Source organism: Gallinula chloropus (genome assembly GCF_964237585.1).
Source record: "Gallinula chloropus genome assembly, chromosome: 11".
In the NCBI taxonomy this organism is placed as follows: domain Eukaryota; kingdom Metazoa; phylum Chordata; class Aves; order Gruiformes; family Rallidae; genus Gallinula; species Gallinula chloropus.
The window spans coordinates 2,108,963-2,127,695 of record NC_140096.1 but is presented as its reverse complement, the minus strand read 5'-3'; the positions used below and the strand labels follow the sequence as shown (position 1 = coordinate 2,127,695).

Genomic DNA, 18,733 nt, shown 5'->3' with positions numbered 1-18,733 from the left:
ACATCTAAAGCTTTGCCTGTACCAATTCTAGTAAATTTTTCTCTGACAAAATTAAAAATGGACAATGAGAAGGAGATGAAACTCAGTCTTAAACCAAAACAAATCAATAGAACATGAAAGCAAAACCAAAACATAGTTACAAGCTGAGCTGCACTGACAGGTGATGGACAGAGCTTTTCTATACTAGTCAGATTGAAGGTTGAGTTTGGGCTTTGCATAATTTGAAAGAGAAAAAGGTTTAGAGTGATCTTGTCTCTGGCTTTCCTCTTCAGCAAATACAAACCACCAGTGGTGCTTGGGCTGAAACACAGTGGTGGTCGCTTCCGAGGTGCAGGTGGAGGGAATTGTTTTTGTTTCATCAGAATATCATATTGCCTTCAATTTCTATCAAAACATCTTTAATTTTGACTTCTAGGGTACTTACTGAACTATGTTCAGGAGTAGTTTGTGACCCTCAGCACATTTTCAGCTCTACACAGAAGCGTGTTGCCTTCGTCTAATGGGGCTGTTCACAAACCCTTAATTAAATACATTTATGATTTGCTGTGATTAAGCTGTGTGACGGTTCTCTTCCCCCACACTGCACTGCAATGACTTAATTTCCAGCGCAGCCACAGAGCATCGGCTGCTCTCAAGTTGGTGAATTACTTGAGACCTATGTTAATGCCATAGGGGAAAGGATGAGAAAGTTTAAACATTATGAATACTGTGTGGAGTAGCGTTGTTACTGGATAGATTAAAGATAGGCTTGTCTGACCTTCTGGAAATGCCAAGGTGTGGTAGAGCAGCAAGCGCTGGACCATGTTTAATAAAAGCACTTATTAAGTTCCTCTGCAAGCACACTGCTACAGTAGCCAGCACAGTGGTACCCAGCAGCGTGCTGCACTGAGGTGTTTAGTCTCTACATGAAATCTGAATGCAAGCATATTAATCTTCCTCCCTCCAAGCCGCCCTCTGCTTGCTTCTGCAGAATGTTTCCCAGCTCTGTAACCCATCTCTGGCCGCCAGCAAGATGAGTATCCCAGCTGGCTCGAGGCCACCCAGCAGCAAAGCCTCTTCCCACCGCCTTCCCGGCTGCTGCTTTGTCACTGACAAGAGATCTGCTGTACCAAGAGCTGCCGTGATGCTGGCAGCCACAGCTCTACCTGCTGCTTGGTGTCTGTGCAGGTGGCCAGGCTTCCTTGGGGATGGCTTTGTCCTGCCCCTCTGCCACAGGGGCAGGTGAGGGGCTTGCCACACTAACAAAGCAAGCATGGAAGCGTGACAATGGTGTCTGCTGAGCTGGAGGGTTGTATTTGCCTCACTGGTTGTCTTGTGTGGCAGAAGCAAAAGATGGGGATTCAAGCATCTGTAAAATGCTCCTGACATGGGCAGTGCGTGTCAAACAAATACTTACAGAATGCTGCTCTGTGCTTCTGCTGAATGCTTGTGTTCTGCACCAGTTGAGGGTTGCTGTTTTAAATGTCTTAATGGGGGCAGAATGTGCTTTCAGAAGTGAAATCGGGATTATCCACAGAGGAAGTGGAAGAGCAGAGGCAATCAGATAACTCTGCTGTTTGGAAACCAGCCTTGTTGTATGATCAATACCAATTCTGAGAAGGCAATTTGCTTTAGCCTTGCTGGAGTCTTTTACTAGTGGATGACAAATGTTTGAAAACATCAAGCCGTTCGCATACCCAGTGGCAGTTTGGTGGCCTGACCTGGCAGGTCCCCTGAGGCCCACAGGTCTGGAATTTGGTAACATGCAGTTGTGCAGAAGCTGGTCCCAGCCCCATGGCATTTAACTGTGGCAAAACTCACCTGTGCCATATACAAGGGATGAATGGGTCTCTGGAACCACAGGCTGAGGAACAGCATCATGTGGTGAAGGATTGTTGCGTCTAAGATCAGTTAGAAGCTGCTTTAGGGGGGAGAGAGATTGGGGTCTACAGAAAACAAACTAGCACACTTCAAAATATACAATATTCCTGTCACCTGCCTCTGAGGCTGAAGGTGACAGGAGGTGGGATTGATTGAGGAGACAGATGATCGATGTACCAAATAAAAGTGTGGGTGAAAAAAGCCCTGGAAAAGGGCCTAAGTTTCTCATGAGATGAAAATAACTTACCTGAGATGCAGAGGAGGGCCAGTTGCATGCGATTTCTTTTGCATTTCAGCTCTGATTAAAACAACTTGCTCCATGGTTGGTTATTTTCATTTTTAATATGGCCAGAATTAAATGGCTTTTTTGTCTGACCCAACTGAAATTTGCTCTTATGCTTTTTGGACTGGTGGTGGCTGTAGGGATGTTGGCTTTTTCATCCTGAGACAGCAGGGTAATGTTCATTCTGTGCTCACAAACATTTTCACAGGGCAGTTGTGTCACTTTCTGCACAGCTTTGGCACAAACCCTGGCGTGTTCTTTGGAGGGTTTTCTCCCCACTGTGATGCTGGCCCCACTCCTAGCCACACTTTCACAGTTTACCTGTGTGCCCCGGTCATTACTGGCCAGGCTGTGTGGTACATAATGGAGGAGATCTCTTTCACTGGAAAGAATTGTCCTTATCTTCTCTCTTATAGGAAAATTTATTTATTTCCCCCTACGGAATGCATCCCTTGAAAAATGTCTCTCCTTTTAACTGTATGTAGCTTTAAGTCAGGAGGAGGTTGTTGCCCAGTTCCCAAAACATTCTGGATGTTTTTGTCACCATTGTGGAGATATTTTACACCTCTTTAACTGGAATAACAGTTCTGAGAACTTAATTCAAGCACCTGATCTTTTATGTTAACTCTTAAATGGATAATGGTGAGGTAGGAGGACAGGAGGTTTTTAATTGGTTTCTTTTACTTGCTGGAATCTTAGCTGAAGTTGGCTGTATTTCTTGGTGGGGTCCCCCTGCTTGACAAGCTCTGGCATTTGGCAAGTGCTGTTGCCTGGACTGGTTGATCTGCTGGTGGTGAAACAGAGTAAAGATGAGCAGAGGCTTGAAAGAACAAGAGAAACAGTGTTAATTAGAGCCAGTTGTTCAGTCCTTCACAAGTGAAACCATTTCTTTTTTCCTCCTTGAATGGAGGCTAATGAATAAAAGGTTATTTGGGGGCACAGGGATGCTACTGGATTTGTAAAGTGATGTCTTCTTTCTCCTCCATTTTTCACTGAGACTTCTGGGCCTGAGGATGCTTCTGCTCCTCAGGGAGGTTGGGGCATGACCATGGAGGTCACTGGAGCAAAGGCACTAGGTACCTTGCAGGGCTGGAGCCCGAGTCTGCAATAGGATACGACAACGTGTAGAAGTTATACACAGACAATCAGCTTAAGGGAAAGATCTCTGATCTCCACCAAGATAATATACTTAGCTGGTTAATAGGGGGGGCCTGCTGGTCTGCAGATGCTGAGTCATTTACTAATTGCCTCCCTTGCATCATTGCATTAAATCCTAGATCTGATTTCTAGTCCTCTGCTATGCCACAGAGCAGAAGGAAATCACGCGCTGGCTCCCATCTGCTGGTGCACGTTGACCTTTGGAGCCCAGGCTCTGCCTGGGGAAACAGTGCTGGGAGTCCAGGAGCATCGTGTCCTCCAGCTCAGCCTCCTGCCTGTAGAGAAACCCTCTGTGTGTCCATAGTCTGGGCATGCTTTGGAAAATAAACAAGGTCATGCTGGGTCAGCCTTTGCGGGAAACGCATCTCATCTCATCCACTCTGTATAGTCATCCTTAAAAAAAATCGTTAAATTAGTGATGAAAGAGATTTTGGGGGCCCAGGGGTGTATTTGCAGTACAATGGACAGTGAAGCAAAGCTGCAAAAAATTAAATGTTCCTATCCTTTGAAGTCAGGCTAGGGTACTGTGATTCTGTTTTGATTCATGCCTGCTGGCAGAAATAAAGCAGGTTGTCAGTGAAGAAAGCCTTTCTCTAAACCTATTTATTGCAGCTAAAATATTCAACTCCTTGGTTGGTGTATTGGTGGTGCTGGCAACTATTGCAAAATTAGTAATCCTTCAGAGCTGCCAGGAGACAAAGCAAAGGGCCAAGAGTGAACCAAATACTGTGCTGGTTGTTACTCTTGAAGCAATGTTGTGTTGTTCTGCAAAAGTCCATGGAAACATGTGTCAGATCAGCAGTGGGACTAAGGAAGCCCGATGTCTTATGGCATCATGGCTTGTAGCTGAGTTATGGAGCAGCTACTCAGAGTTTTGCCATACAGATGCTTTATGACAGAGTGAACTTCATTTCCTTTGGCCAAGCGGGTTCAGCAAATGGCTCCTCACTTTAAAAGCTTAAAGGAAGATGGGGTGTGATGGGGACAGGACAAGGGGCGATGGCCTCAAGTTGGAGCACAGGGAGTTCCACACCAATATGCAGAGGAACTTCTTTGGGGTGAGAGTGACAGGGCCCTGGGACAGGCTGCCCAGGGGGGTGTGGAGTCTCCTTCTCTGGAGATATTCAAGACCTGTCTGGACACTGACCTGTGCGACCTGTCCTAGGGAACCTGCTTTGGCAGGTTCAGAGATTGTTACTAGAATGTCCTCTTCAAGGACCAGATATGAAAGTGCTTGCTGCACTGCTGAAGGCTTTGTTTGTGAAGCACTGGACACCTCACTGACTTTGTCAGAAGGTTCAGTCTTTCAAGAAATACATTGCATGCAACCTGAGCTTGCTGTTACCTCCTGTGAAACGACCCTCTCTAAGAGGAGCAGCCAAGGACCCGAGTGTACAAACTTGGTGTGACCTGGTCTGTCCAGCCCTGCCTGAGTCGGGTTGGTTCTGGGTGGCCCCATAGGTCCCTTCCAACCTCAATTATTCTGGCATTCTGTAAAATAACTTTGGGTATATTTACTGGTAGAGGCAGCTATTTTTAAAGCAGGATGAGCTATATTTAATTTGCTTAAATTCATTTGCTCGTTGTTTAAGCTGGTGTTCCGCACTTTGTTGTTATATGTCTTAATTTAGTTTCCGTTTGGAGCGTTGCTAATAGCATGGCAAGCTTTTCATCTCCTTGAAAACTTCCTGGGAAATCTATCTCAAGTTATATAGACGACTGCCTGGGCCATCTGATGGTTTTTCAGGAGCATTTAGTGACTTTTATCTGATAATCTCTTCCTAGCAGAAGTTTATCCGTTTATCCCACATCAGAAGCCAGACTGCACAGGCCAGAACCTCTCTGTGCTCCCTCAGCCCAAAATGTTGTTTCTGTAGGCTGGGGTGGAGGGAAACACAGAGAGCTGCTGCCTTGGTCGCTGTGTTGCTGGTGAATGGTGCTCCCTCTGCTCTGGCTGCTTCCTTGATGCTAAACTTAGCATCTCACTGGTGCACGTATATAACTTCCCTTCCTTCTCACCTATTCTAGCTCACAGTCTCTGTGTCTTCTACAGAGATTTCAGTGTAAACATTCACAACCAGAGTGCACGGCTACAGTGATGTGACAGCCAAGTGGTTAATTATAAATGAAAGAAAAACCCCTTTAAGCTGTGCCAGTCCCTTCAAGTGATCCAGATTTGTCTGATAGCCTGTGTGATCATGCTTCAGTTAACTCTGTCACAGTGGATTTTCCCTGGTTTGCAATCTCCCCAACGTTCAACTCTCGTTCATTGTTTTTGACACCAGATTTTGTTGTAAACCTTTCAAGTGGTCAGAAATTAGGAGGGGGAGGAGGAAAGAACTCAAGTGTCTCTAGATCTTTGAGACAAAGTCATGTGTGGTATTAATGGAGAATTTATTTCCAGTATGGAAAGAGTTTCCTCGGCCATCCAAATGGTAAATGGGCTGTAATTGTCCTGAGCTGTGATGTATTGTAATTAGATACCAGTGTTAGAATTGTTTGAAAATCAACAGATACAAAGGGAACGGGTGCTATTTTTAGACTGGGACTCTAGATGAGAGAAAACAAAAATCTAAACCAGATTTTGACTGATTTATAGATACAGAGGAGAATCCACAGACCAGGACACATCCCTTCAGAGATAGGACTGACTGTAGAGGAAAATCTGTGGTGGTAGGTGCCCATATCCCTGTAGCTGCTGAGCAGCCACAGCTCTGAAATGTAGCCAGGAGGTTCATAGGACTAGCAGGGCACTTTGAGCGCAGGGCTGAATGAAATCACACTGGCTTTCACCTGTCGAAGGCCATCCCAAGTTTGCCCTCTCAACAACAGTCTTCATGCTCTGGTCTCTGGCATCTCCTGTGCTGCCTGCTGCAGCAGGAGAGATGGAGGCTGCTGTATGTATTACAGCTCCGTAAGTCACTCCGGCAGTGAGCGTGTTTATGCCTGTGATTTAACTCGAGAGGAAACTGCTGCTGAGGACACGACAAAGGATGGAGCAGCGTGGAGGGCTTCTGCTGAGGATTTACATCCTCTTGAAGTTATTTCATTCTTTCTAGTGTAATGGTGGATGCTGGCATATCAACACAAAGCCTTGAGCCCTTGGGCCTCGGTGACGCAGTACAGATGGATGCAGCCCTGATCTGAGGGGGGAGCTGCCTGGCCCCACTGCATCAAATGCAGCATGGGGGAGAGCTGAGCAGGAGCTTTCACACCTCTGGTGCTGACAGGAGTGCAGGATAGGACCTTTTTTACCTACTTCAGAAAAGTCCTTGCCTCACACAAGGAAGCCCCCGGGCTTGTCGCATGGACTGCAGCTGTACAGCCAGGTTCACAAGCCCTCCTCACCCTCAATAATTCTGGCTGTAGCTGGTGCTCATCCTGACTCTTGTGAGCTCCCTGCGTGAGGACCAGTTTTTCTGCAGAGATTTGTTGCTATCATCACCTTTAATAGCTTACTGGAAAAAAAAGATAAAGACTAATTTTTTAATATATTTTAATTTGTTAATCTTTTATTATGCTGGAGCTCAGAGTCTCTGGGGGTGCAGTTGGAGAAAATAGCAATTGCAGAGCTTGCTCATACTAGTAGCATCTTCCCATAGGTACAGTATGTTATCGCAGTGTGTCTAAGATATTATTTTAATTGGTGTGATGCAGACCTTCCCGAGATGAATGATTTGTCTTCATTTTATTACTTGGTTTCTATTTCATTACTTCATTTGCTACCTGTCATAAAAGCGGAGACAAGAAGGCCAGTGTCTGTATTGAGGATGCAGAGGACCAGCGCCTTTTGTAAATCATTCTGATGGTGCTGAACATCTTTACGTCTGCGATCTGAGCTGTGGAGGAAATTGCTGCTCAGCTTCTGATGAAACGGAACGTAGAGCGATAAAAGAGCAGGCAGGGCCCACTCTGAATAGTGGGGGGAGGTCTTGTGGCGCGTCAGTGACTGTGACTTGTGGGAAGGGAGGGGAGCAAAAATAGATCTCGCAGCTTGTGCCTCTGGTTTTTCACTTAGTAGAAGCTCACGTGCCCTAGGCAAATAATAAAAATAACAGCAAAGCAAGAAATGCTGCACAGTGCACTACATTCTTTTCTCCTTTTCCTTTCCCCACCTTGCTAAGAAGAGTACAGGCAAAGCATGGCTTTTCTTTCCAGTGTCACTGAAAGCGTTTAACTGCAGTTCATCGGCCCTGACTTCTGCATTATACAGTTTGAATAGTGTGTGAGAGCAGTTACTAAGCGAAAATTAGCATTTTATTGTTGGGCAGTGTTTGAAGACACAGCAGAAGTAGGTGCTGTAGATCCCTTGCGTGTAGATCCCTTGCGTGTGTCAGGTGTCTTCCTGCGGTCCACCTAACAGAGACTGCCTTCTTCCTCCTGCCACTCAAAGTTACATCTAGCATCCTGGAGGACTAGCTCCTGTTGGGTGTATGGCCTCTGAAAGGAAGGAGAATGAGTTGGATCCTCCTCTGGTTCATGCCAGCACAGCAGTGCTGGTAGTATTGCAGTTGGAAAGTCTCCTGGACAAGCAGTGTCAGTCTGCAAAGTTTGTGGTTTTGTTCTTGTGGGTTTTCTTTCAGTGTTTCCTCCTGTTTTTTCCCCTCTCTACAAAGCTGTCAAAATTCATGATGTTCTGATTCTCTACAAGTTTGCTCCACAAGTTTATTTAGCAAACTACAGCATGAAATCCATCCCTGCCATTCTATCAAGCCATTTGTGTACAAGTACCTACAAATGCTCATTGAATTACAGTGCAGTAAGAGATTTTCTTCTGAGAGCTCACAACTATGCAATTAGGAGTCACCTTCTGTGCCATTGACCACTTCATTGCTGTGATAGGATTGTGATTGTTCCCTGTTCAGCCAAAGACTTGGATACTAGTAATAGAAGTACTTGAGATTTATTTTATTTCATTTATGTGCCGTGTGGCAAAGAGCATTAAGAAAAGAAGCCAGGCTAGTTTTCCTCTGGGGAGCAGCCCTAGTAGTCCTCCTCTGAAGTGCTGCTTCTCATTCAACACCAAGTCCCCAGGGTGATGCCTGCAAGAGTGGCAGAGAGGGTTCATGTCTGTGTGGTGAAAAGGGAGACCTGCTGTAGGGGAGGTAGATGATTTCCTTTATGATTCTGTGAGCTGGTACATCCCTCCAGGAAGTCCCATTCTGGGGAGATGAAGAGTAGCCTAATTTCAACTCTGGCATCATGGGTGAAACCTTGGTCAGAAGTGTGGAAGTGGGACTTCACAGCTGGGAAGGAGGGGGCTAAATAGCACATAGTTACCTTAGGGCATAGTTCCCCTGTCGTGTCCACTGGGGCAGGATATCAGTTTACACCCCAGCTGTAGGTCAAGCTGGACAAAGAGAAGACTTGGTGTGCACAGGCATGGAGGCCATTTCCTTTCTCTGCCAGTAGCTCCAGCCCTGCAGCTGCTTCTCTGCCGTAGCTCCACATCTGTCTTCCGTGTGCTGGCCCATGGCACTTGCCTCGACTGGGTTCTAGTCCATAAGATGTGCTACATGGCTGTAGCTACCTCTGATTTTTCACTGCTATTAAATTCAGCCAAACATCCCTCTTACTTTCTAGTAAGGGGGTGGCATGGCTCTTGCTGTGGGTCTTCCTGCATTTTGAAGTGTTTTGCCATAGATAAAGCCTGTTATTTTTCTGATGAGGTGGCTCAGCAAGTCCCAGACTCCATCTACTTACTGCAAATCCATACGCTGCTGGGAGCCAGAGAAATGTGGGTTTTGGGGCTTTGCTCAGTGTCACTTACGTGGTCGGGCTGAGGCAGCGTGTCCCCCCAGTGCCAGGCAGCTGTGAGGTGGTAGGTTTATGCACCCCATGTTGAAGAGGATGTTTTGTACATGCATTGCATGATGCTTTATCATTGTGTGCACACAGAAGGTGATGCTTTTCTCCAGTTCTATGACATCCTATACTCTGTATGACATTTCAGTGGCTCTTCAAGAACTTCAAAATATTGTGTATTTTCCTAAAAAAACCCCATCCTTGCTGTTCTCATGGGAACAGGATCATGACAGCATTCCAGAGGCTCTCATTATACTGTGCAGCCGTTCTCTAATTCCTGCTCAAGTTGTAATTGTGCCATTTCTCTTTCCGGAGAGCACTCTTGGCACTGTTTACTGAAGGTGAACTTGCAAATATGTAATGTCTTGGAAAAAAATCTGCCTTTTACTGTGTAGCAAATGCCTTGCTCAAAAGCATCTTAAAGCTTAACATAACGTGTGGTTGACATTGCATGACTAAAGGCCTGAGCTAGCTGACCTTTAGCATCCCTCTAAAAATAGATCCCTTTCAACGCTGGCTCTCTTTCAGCGGCAGGTGGGGTTGTGCAATGGGTCTTCATTACCTCTGGCGCTTTCTCAGTGAAGCATGTGAAAACTGGACAGGTTTTCACTGCCTACTGTATGGTAATATCCTGCGTTTCTCAGTGGAAAGACTTCTCCTTGCCTTACATTTTAAATGTCTTTAAACGAAAGAAATACTGAACACCAGGATCGGTGCCTGCACAGGGTGAAGATGCCCGCTGTTGTCTGATGCCAGTGAATCTAAATTTGAATGTATTGATTTGGTTCAGCCTAATATTAACAGGAACAATTCAGAGCTAACGTTTTATAATCATCAGGGCTTATGGAATGTGATGACAGCATTGAGAGCCCTCGTTTTGTCTCCAGTCAATTAATTAGCCTATGCTTTAAGCACAAGTTCAGTCTGATGGAACTCAAACCAGAATTTCTTTTTTTTATTCTTTAAGGTGTACCTAACAGCACTTAAAAGAACCCAGCATATGTGAGAGGCTTGTTCTTGTATCTAATAATAACAATGGATTTAGTTCTTTTTATGGCCATCTTTGGGGGAAGGGGAAAAACCCCCAACAAAACAGCAGGAGTTCTGTACTTGAAATGTGAAATAAACCTTCTGTTTTGAACTGTTGTGTAAACACTGTATCAACAACGATGAGATAATTTGAAAGTGGGAGCTGTGATTGATGTTTCAGCGTAAGTGGGAAAATTCATTCCAAACAAATGCAGTCCCTTTAAATTCCTGCTGAAAACGGGATTCTCCTCTTGTACCTTCCCTCCTCTGGTTGGATTTCAAAGCTCTGACAGCTTCAGGACTATTAGGGTTGGACTAGATGATCTTTAAAGGTCCCTTCCAACACAAACCATTCTTTGATTTGATGACATGTTGCATTTTAAACTTAAGTATCCTATAATAGTTTCAGATACTACAAGTAAGGTATTTGCAGCAAAGATTTATTGTGAGTCTCACCACTGCAATTGCTATTGCTGACCATGTAACTTAATTATACTTTGTATCATTCCAATTAATGCATGTAGTATAAAAAAACAGAAGAAACAATTTAAAACCAGATATTTTTTAGGAAAATACACTTAAGTGTCTCTGCAGGATTGTCTGTGTTTATCAGTCTTGTTGGGGAATTTTGGAAAGCACTATTAAACTGGGATTTAGAGTCCATGGCTGCTGTTCACATTCTGTCTTAGCAGCTGGAGTTACTGTAATTGCAATTTCCATATTGTATCTATTCAGACTCAATTAGAAGTGTTTTGCTGCGTGGTGAAATATGAATCATTTTCTGTTTCTTAATGGTGCATCCAGGAGTGGGCAGGTCTGGAGTGGGCTATTGAAGAATGAAGCATCCTACTAGTTTTGATGCAAGGAACTTCCTTGGGTCTGTGTTGCTACATATTGTGTAGAGTAAAATATAGTTGGGTTGCAAAATCCAATCCTAATGGACTGTCTGAAGCCCCCTTGTCTGACATCCCATCTTCCACAGTGTTCAGGCCATACTGAATGTCATGGTCCCTGGATATCTCAGCTGGAGAGGGTTCAGAGGAGGCCATGAAGATGATCAAGGGCTGGAGCACCTCCCTTACAAAGAGAGGCTGAGGGAGCTGGGCTTGTTCAGCCTGGAGAAGAGAAGGCTGTGGGGGGACCTCATTGCAGCCTTCCAGTCCCTGAAGGGAGCAGAGGAACAGGAGGGGAATCAGCTTTTTAAAAAGGTAGACAATGACAGCCCAAGGGGGAATGGATTGAAGCTGAAGGAGGGAAGGTTTAGATTAGATATTAGGGGGAAATTCTTTACAGTGAGAGTGGTGAGGGGCTGGAACAGGGTGCCCCGTCCCTGGAGGCCTTCACGGCCAGGTTGGATGGGGCTCTGGGCAACCTTGTGTAGCTCCAGACCTGGAGGTTGGTGTCCCTGCCTGTGGCAGGGGGGTTGGAGCTCTGTGATCCTTGGGGTCCCTTCCAACCCAGACCATTCCACGGTTCTATGATTATTGGTTAAGGGATTTTGGTTTTTTTCTATCTCAAGTACGTGCTATGTAGCTTAATTGATTATTCTATTCCTTTATGTTCCCGTGTTACAGTTCCCTTCAAGCGGGATGGAGAATGTTTCTCTCCCTTTACAGATCTGTCATTGCCACTCAGGTTTTCTGAGTTTCATTTGTGTGGGGGAGATCCATGAAAGTCACTGGCCGTGCCATTTATATTGCCACTTTGGAAATTGCAGTACAGGTACACCCTGTGCTTTCAGCAGCACCATAGGTCAGGGAGGAGAATTTTGCCATTGTATCTTTCAGTCCTTAATTATAACAGTACCTATTTAGTGTCATTTTCTCTACCCTTTTATTCTTGTATTTGGCCTAATGCTGTTGCTTTTTGTGCACAGACTTATTGATTAGGTAGGGCCACTGTCTGCCTGGCTGAAGAATCAATTTAATTATAAATAAAGGAGGAAATTAATGAGAAAGTAATTATAATCCTTCTGCTAGTTGTACTGTATGATACTTCCTATGCTCTCCTTGCATTGCATGGGTTTCTGAGCATGACACCCTGAAACAGCCTTCCAGTGGGTGCAGTGGAGTCAAACTTTGCTCTTGAATGGGATAAGCTTGTGCATTAAAATGAGATGAGGAAACACCAAGTAAAATCAAAGTGGTTAAGTCACAGTAAAAAATAAATTCCTGAGCATTCTGGAACAAAACTAATCCTCCTTACAATATTTGTTTCCAAGTTATTGTTTCAGTCACATTTTAGAAGTATTTCAACTTGAACCATCTTCCAAAAAATTATCATCAATAGCATTTTCTGTTTAACAGTACATTTCTGGCATGTCATAAATTTGCCTAAATTAATCAAGTTGGAAATATAGATCCCAGGCAGCTGGTGTCCTTCCTGAATGACCAGCATCTAACACAGTCTGCTTTTTATACTGTGCAAGTCAGCGAGGCAAAGAAAGAAGCAGATGTCGTTAGAATGACTGTGTAATAGCAAATTCATGCAATTATATCATGCTGTGTTCACATTTCACTTTTTCTAGAATCAGGTCAGTTTTGCATAAAAGTTTTTCTTACTTTGCCAAAACTCATTGTGCATCTTTTAGCTTCTTTTTTATTCACCTTGGAAATGCCACTTTGGAATAAAGTTGGTAACGAGCTGAAACCAGATTAGAGATGCAAATGGGGAAATTATGTTTGTAAAGAACTGTTTAATTATTTAAATTTTAAAAAAAATCAGCACGATGGTTATTCTGAAGTACTTTCCATTCAGAGTGGGTTTTGTTTTATGAAACTGGTTGATGGTTTGACACCTCTCAAATAAACAGACACCTGTGCTTAAGTATTTCCATCGAGCTGAAAGAGCCAAGAGCTGCCCCATATAGCACTAAAGTGTCTCTTAGTCAAGCATCTCCTATCCATCCCTCTGGAGTTTTAAGTTTTAATTGTATACATTTTCAGTCAAGTTGCAGTTCTCTTGTTTGTTGTGTCCTCCAGGTAATGTAATAGAGAACAGCCTGTGCACCACATAAAATAGTTTGGCGTGTTCGTTATTCCCCCTTCCTCGTACAGCAGCTGCAGACAGGTTTAGATGACTTAGCAGGTTGAAGCTGGTAGGCTTTTATGTTGTAGGTGCTTCAGGTTTATGATGAAAAACTATGCCTGCTGGATGGCTTTTTACATTTTTGTTCCCCACTGTAAAGAGACAGCATTAAAAGGACGTTTCAAAACTTGCATAAGTAGCAAGTGACAGTTCCCTCCATGTATGTGTGCTTGTGCTTCATCTCAGCTAGGCTTTGTTAGGCAAGAAGCAATGGAAGGATCCAGAAAGAGCTTTCTTGACATATTGCTGGTTTCCTTAGCTGATCTGTTTGCTGACACTCTCCTCCATGATTGAATGATCACTTTTTTTACTTCCAAGTCTTAAAATAACCTCTACTGTTGCTAAAAGATGCTTAATAAATAGAAATAAATTAATATATGGCATTTATTAGCACTCGATGTGGATAGCTTCTGGCTAGTAAAACTGCTTTGTCAGGAAGAACATAAAATGGAGCCGAATCAATCACCAGGAAGAAGCTGAAGGTTGCTGGTGGGCAATGAAGAAGGTTTCTCATGTGCGTGCAGGAAGAACACCAGCTGTGCTGTCCCTGCTGTGTTCAGCCCTGGGTGCTGCTGGCTGTTTTGGGTGAGGCTGACAGTAGTCATGTTGTTGAGCTATCACTCATCTCCATGCCAGTGAGGACATCTTCCCCAGGGAGCCCTGTCAGCCACAAGTCTTGTACCAAAAATTATTTCCCCCTCTTCTTTTTGACCCTACACTGGGGGTACCACTTCTGTAGATAAAAACATGTAGCTGTTGTCTTGGTTCACCCAGGTAAATGGCTGCTGAGGAGGGTAGCAGTGATACTGGTGCTGATGCTTGGTTTTGTTCTGAGGATATTTGGTGACTTGGGCATTCCTTTGAAGTTCAGCAATCTGATTTCCTCCTGAAATAAGCCAATTACATGGAGAGCTGGGGCAGACACAGAATCGCAGAATGGTCGGGCTTGGCAGGGACCTCTGCAGATCACTTAGTCCAACCCATCTGCTAAAGCAGCATCACCTACAGCAGGTTGCACAGGATTGTGTCTGGGTGGGTCTTTAATATCTCCAGAGAAGGAGACCCCACAGCCTCTCTGGGCAGCCATCCCAGTGCTCTGTCACCTTCAGAGTAAAGACCTTTTTTCTCATACAGAGATGGAACTTCCTGTGCCTCTTGTCCCCTGTCCTGTTGCTGGGCATCACCAAAGAGTCTGGCCCATCCTCTTAATATCTGTCCTTTAGATATTTATAAGCACTGATCAGATCCCCTCTCAATCTTGTCTTCTCCAGGCAAAACAGCCCTAGCTCTCTCAGCCTTTCCTCATACTGGAGATGCTTCAGTCTCCTCATCATCCTCATACCTTTCACTGGAGTCTCAGCACCCGTCTCCAAGGATCACACACATCATTTTATGCTGTCATTTTATTCCTGTTCTTGCTCTTAGTTTTACACATCATCCTTTATGAAGACATCCAAAAATCAGTTCTGTATCACACGCAGTTCCTAATAGTGTCACTTAAAAACATCGTTACTCAAGCAAATAACCTTTATGTCTGGATGTTGCACTCCCAACAGTTCCATTGTTTAATTGACTGTATGTTCCTAAAACAGAGAGAAAATTGACTTGACTCTTTCCATGGTGCCATTTAGAGATAGCTATGGCTTTGTGGGTGCCTGGAAGCTCAGGGTCAAGACTTAGAGGTATGGGAGCTGCTCTGCAGAGCAGGGTATGCCAGCTGCAGCCAACACAGGGAATATGCAGCAGACAGGAGAGCACCCTGGTACTCTGCAGCACTCTGGTCTCCTTTACCTGTGAAGAGCACAGCTACTCAACTAGAGAGCCAGCAGTGGAGAGCAGCAGCGAGCACAGCGCTGCCGCTGCATCAGGCCATGCCCCTTTCTGAGCACCGATGGGCTCTTACGCTGGTACAAGGTGTGATCCCTGCTACAGACAGGCAGTGAAAGGGAAGCTAAGGGGAAAAAATAAATCTCTGTGTGAGTAGATGTGCTTAAAAATCTGGAAAACATCCTCTGGTACGTGCTTGGCTGATTCCTTGTTCCTTTTTCTGTGTAAGTGTTGAGCATTTCCACGCAGCCACTCTTGGCTCGTTCGGTTGCTTTTTGGTAGCACGTATACAGTTGATGTTATTTTTGTAAATGTTTTGAGGAGAGGCTTTCCCTGGGTAGATGAGGGATACTCAGGGTGGATGTATTTGTCTACCTACTCTATATTAGGTTGTAATTATTTGAAGGCAGAATGACATGTGGAAATTGCGTAAGGACAGCTGAAATGTCAGTAAATCCAGGCTGTGCTGTGCTCTTCCCCTCAGCAAGGGCTGAACTCAGTTATTTTTTCAAATAAGGTGTCGTGTACACAGCCATTTAGGCATGTATTTACAGGATGGAGGAAGGTGGGAGCTGTGATGTGTGTCGGAACTTTGTGCCTCTGAAACACATCTGGTCTTAGATGGTAGCCCCAGGAGAATCTTGTGTTACAAGTGTTTAGAAGGATAGATAAAAAATAGATGCTTCTCTTCTTTATATACCTTTTTTGCACAGGATTTTTAAAACAGGCATTAAGTTATTCAATATTTGAGTTAAGGATGAAGTGCTTTATTTTTCATCTTAACATCTCCCACCATTATGCATTCAATAGATGATCAAAACAAAGGAGCGATTGCCATGGATGGGCAATCCTGCATCATAATGCCAGAAGATGTCCCAGGAAGCCAATACAGACAGACACAAGGAAGACAGTGTTGTTCACTGAACTGACATGGAGAATTCACAGAACATCTCAGGGTCACAGAGTTCTGTGAGTAATGGAATGCGTGTCTAGGCACAGAAACGATTATCTGCATGGCAGAGCACAATGGGTGAGGGAAATATTCCCTTTGCATCACGGCAGAGCTGCCAGTGGTTTAGTTTCAGAAGTTTTTTCCTAGCCTCTGCTAAACAGCTTCTATCAAAAGCCTTCATGCCTGCAGAGAAGAAAGCTGCAGAACCAGACAACTTCTTTTTTTTTTTATTTTTACTGTTCCTATTTAAAGATTTTCCATAACTGAGAGCAAGGGTAACATCCCAGGTCAGACAAAGTTAAATTAAGCTGCTACTCTGATTTTTCTAAAGAAATACTTCCACCATGTCTCAGAGGCACAGTAGGTACAGTCTTGAACTCTGCAGCATTTGAACTGTAGCAAGGCAGGGAAAGAAGAGGAGATGGAAGAATTTTAATCTTTTTAGGAGGCTTTTTTTGAGAATATTTGTCAGTGGTCTGGTTTTTATGCTCTAGGAATAGGCTGGTTTGGCAGGGCTGAGGTAGGAGAACAGATGTCTTTCACTGGAAGACGGGTGCTTCCAGACAGCTGTGATATAAGCCTCCTGATGGCTTCCTCAGAGCATCCCTGCTCACATTCCAGAGCTGCATCATGGGGGCAGATTGGACTCCTACGAACACTGTGCTGACTTTGTCTCTGGCAGGAGCTGCTTTGGTGGGCAGCATGTGTAACTTTGTAAAGCAAGACATCAGGTCTTTAGTGGTTGGTTAGGTCAAAGAAAGTACTATTTCAGTTGTCCTACAGATCCTGCCATTCTTTTGTTTAGATGCTAATTGAACACACCTCTTATGCTGCAAATCTTCAGGGAACAGTGGGGAACGTTTAACTGAGCAAATCTTTCAAGCTGAGGTGGGATGCACCCAAAACCTGTGTCCAGGGAGCCTGGAAATAAGGTGCAGTGCTGTGTTAGTGTTTCCAGCAGGAGAGGAACATGAAATAGCAGCAGTAGTGTCTACCATATCTTCTTTCCAAACCCTGGCTGAGAAGAGGCGCTTTTACTCCAGAAGACCACTTTGGGGATACATGAAACAACAGACAATGTTTTTGAATGCTCTATAATCACACATCTTAGTCCATCCCTCTTGTTAATGTGGTAGAGGATGGAGTGCAGCCATGCACCGTTTGTGTAGGCGTGTTACCTTCCAAGTACCATCTCCACTCCCTGGGTCTCCAGCCAGCTTCAAGCGTTTCATGAAGAGCAAGGGAGAGAGAAAGGGCACAGTGCTGCTGCTTACCTCTGCTGGTAAGCAAGAGGGGGAATGTTTTGCACTAACTGTCTCTGAATGCCTGGAAGTTGACGCGGAGGAATATGTCTGAGTACACTCGGTGCATTTCTAGCAGTCTGCCTTTGTCAGAGCGAATTGGAAGTAGGTGAAGGGAAAAAATTGCAAGCTACAATACATCAACATAAAAATATATCATCCAATGAACAGCTTCATTTCCTAAATTGACTTTTAAATGGTAAGACACAACTCTATGTGTGGAGCTCAACAGTGCAGTTCCTGTTGATGGCAGAATTCAGCAAGCCGATCCCCGGCTGTAGATCTTGTGGAAAATATGTTTGCAAAGGATGCAGAGAGGCATGAAAAACTGTGTTGGGTTGGCTGAGGAAGAGGAAGGGGAAAAAAGCTGGATACGCTGCTTGCAGAGCTTTGGTGGGAGGGCTTCTTGTAGTATTGCAAGCTGGTGGTGGAGCTTCCTGCGCTCCTGTGGGAGGGAATCATGACAAATATTTTCTCTTAGGAAAGTGGAAGTAATGACATATGTCGTGTGTGTACTTTTTGTCTGAGATGTGCATGACTGTAAAGAAACAGATGGCTCCTTTAGTTCCAATCATGGGCATGTGGCTCCTCCATTTATGAGGCTTTTCCTCTTGTACAGATTTTTTTTTTTTATAAATTCTTTTTCAGGGAAGGAAGTGAACTAGTCTTACATCAACGCTCATTAAAAATTACCAGGGACAATCAAGATGATTAGGAAATCTCTGTCCAGTGAAGTATAAATATGTTGCCCAGAGCAGACTTTAAAAAAAAACCCGACAAAACAACCCAACAAAGCCAGAAACAAAACACACACAGTAATTCCCAGAAGGATGTTTGTATCCTTGTGTTCGTACAGGGAGCTAATGCAGCCCAGGGCTCCTCTCCCATCTGCGCGTTCTGAGCTCACACTGTTGTAGTCCTGTGCCCTGTAACCCACGCTGGTGCCCAGGCGTTTGCAGGACATGAGGGCGTGAGAATTGAGCCTGCCAGATACAAATGTACTCGTGTTTCTTGGGGGTTTCCCCCTACAAAATTTTCCAGTTGCTGGTTGAATGCCTTCCTGAGAGCGTTTATCTTCGCTCAAGCGAGATGGACATGTGATTTGAACTGCAAGTCAGCCTTGGATTATGCTTTTTCCCCCATGGAGTGAGCCTGCCCAGAAGTGGTTAAATGGAGAGAAGGTGGAAGTCCATAGGCCAAGGTAGGAGATGTGGTGCCTTTTATTGTTCTCTGTCTACTCTGGGAAGGTAAAACCCCCGAGACTGGGGTGATGCGGCTGTTTGCCAGGGTGTTTGCTTTGCCCTTCGTAGTCCTGTTTTCCTTTGGCTTGTGCATGTAGGGCTCTGCCTGTATCTCCTCCTGACACCCCACTTCCGTGCCTGACTACCGCTGACGATGTGCTAGCACCAGTCCTTGCCCAGGGGTCACCTC

General features: G+C 44.6%; 1 protein-coding gene across 3 annotated transcripts in view; it reads left to right on the top strand.

Moving 5' to 3' along the window:
* FGF13 (fibroblast growth factor 13) overlaps positions 1–18,733 on the top strand; it is a gene marked incomplete at its 5' end in the record, with an annotated part of 248,089 nt that overhangs the window by 85,863 nt on the left and 143,493 nt on the right. The window contains one exon of one of the 3 annotated variants that reach the window (XM_084269245.1): positions 18,473–18,503. The exons of the other annotated variants lie outside the window; for them this stretch is intronic. Coding sequence (XP_084125371.1) covers positions 18,473–18,503 — 31 coding nt within the window. Of the gene's footprint in view, positions 1–18,472; positions 18,504–18,733 lie in introns of those variants that run through there. 3 annotated transcript variants of the gene reach the window in all.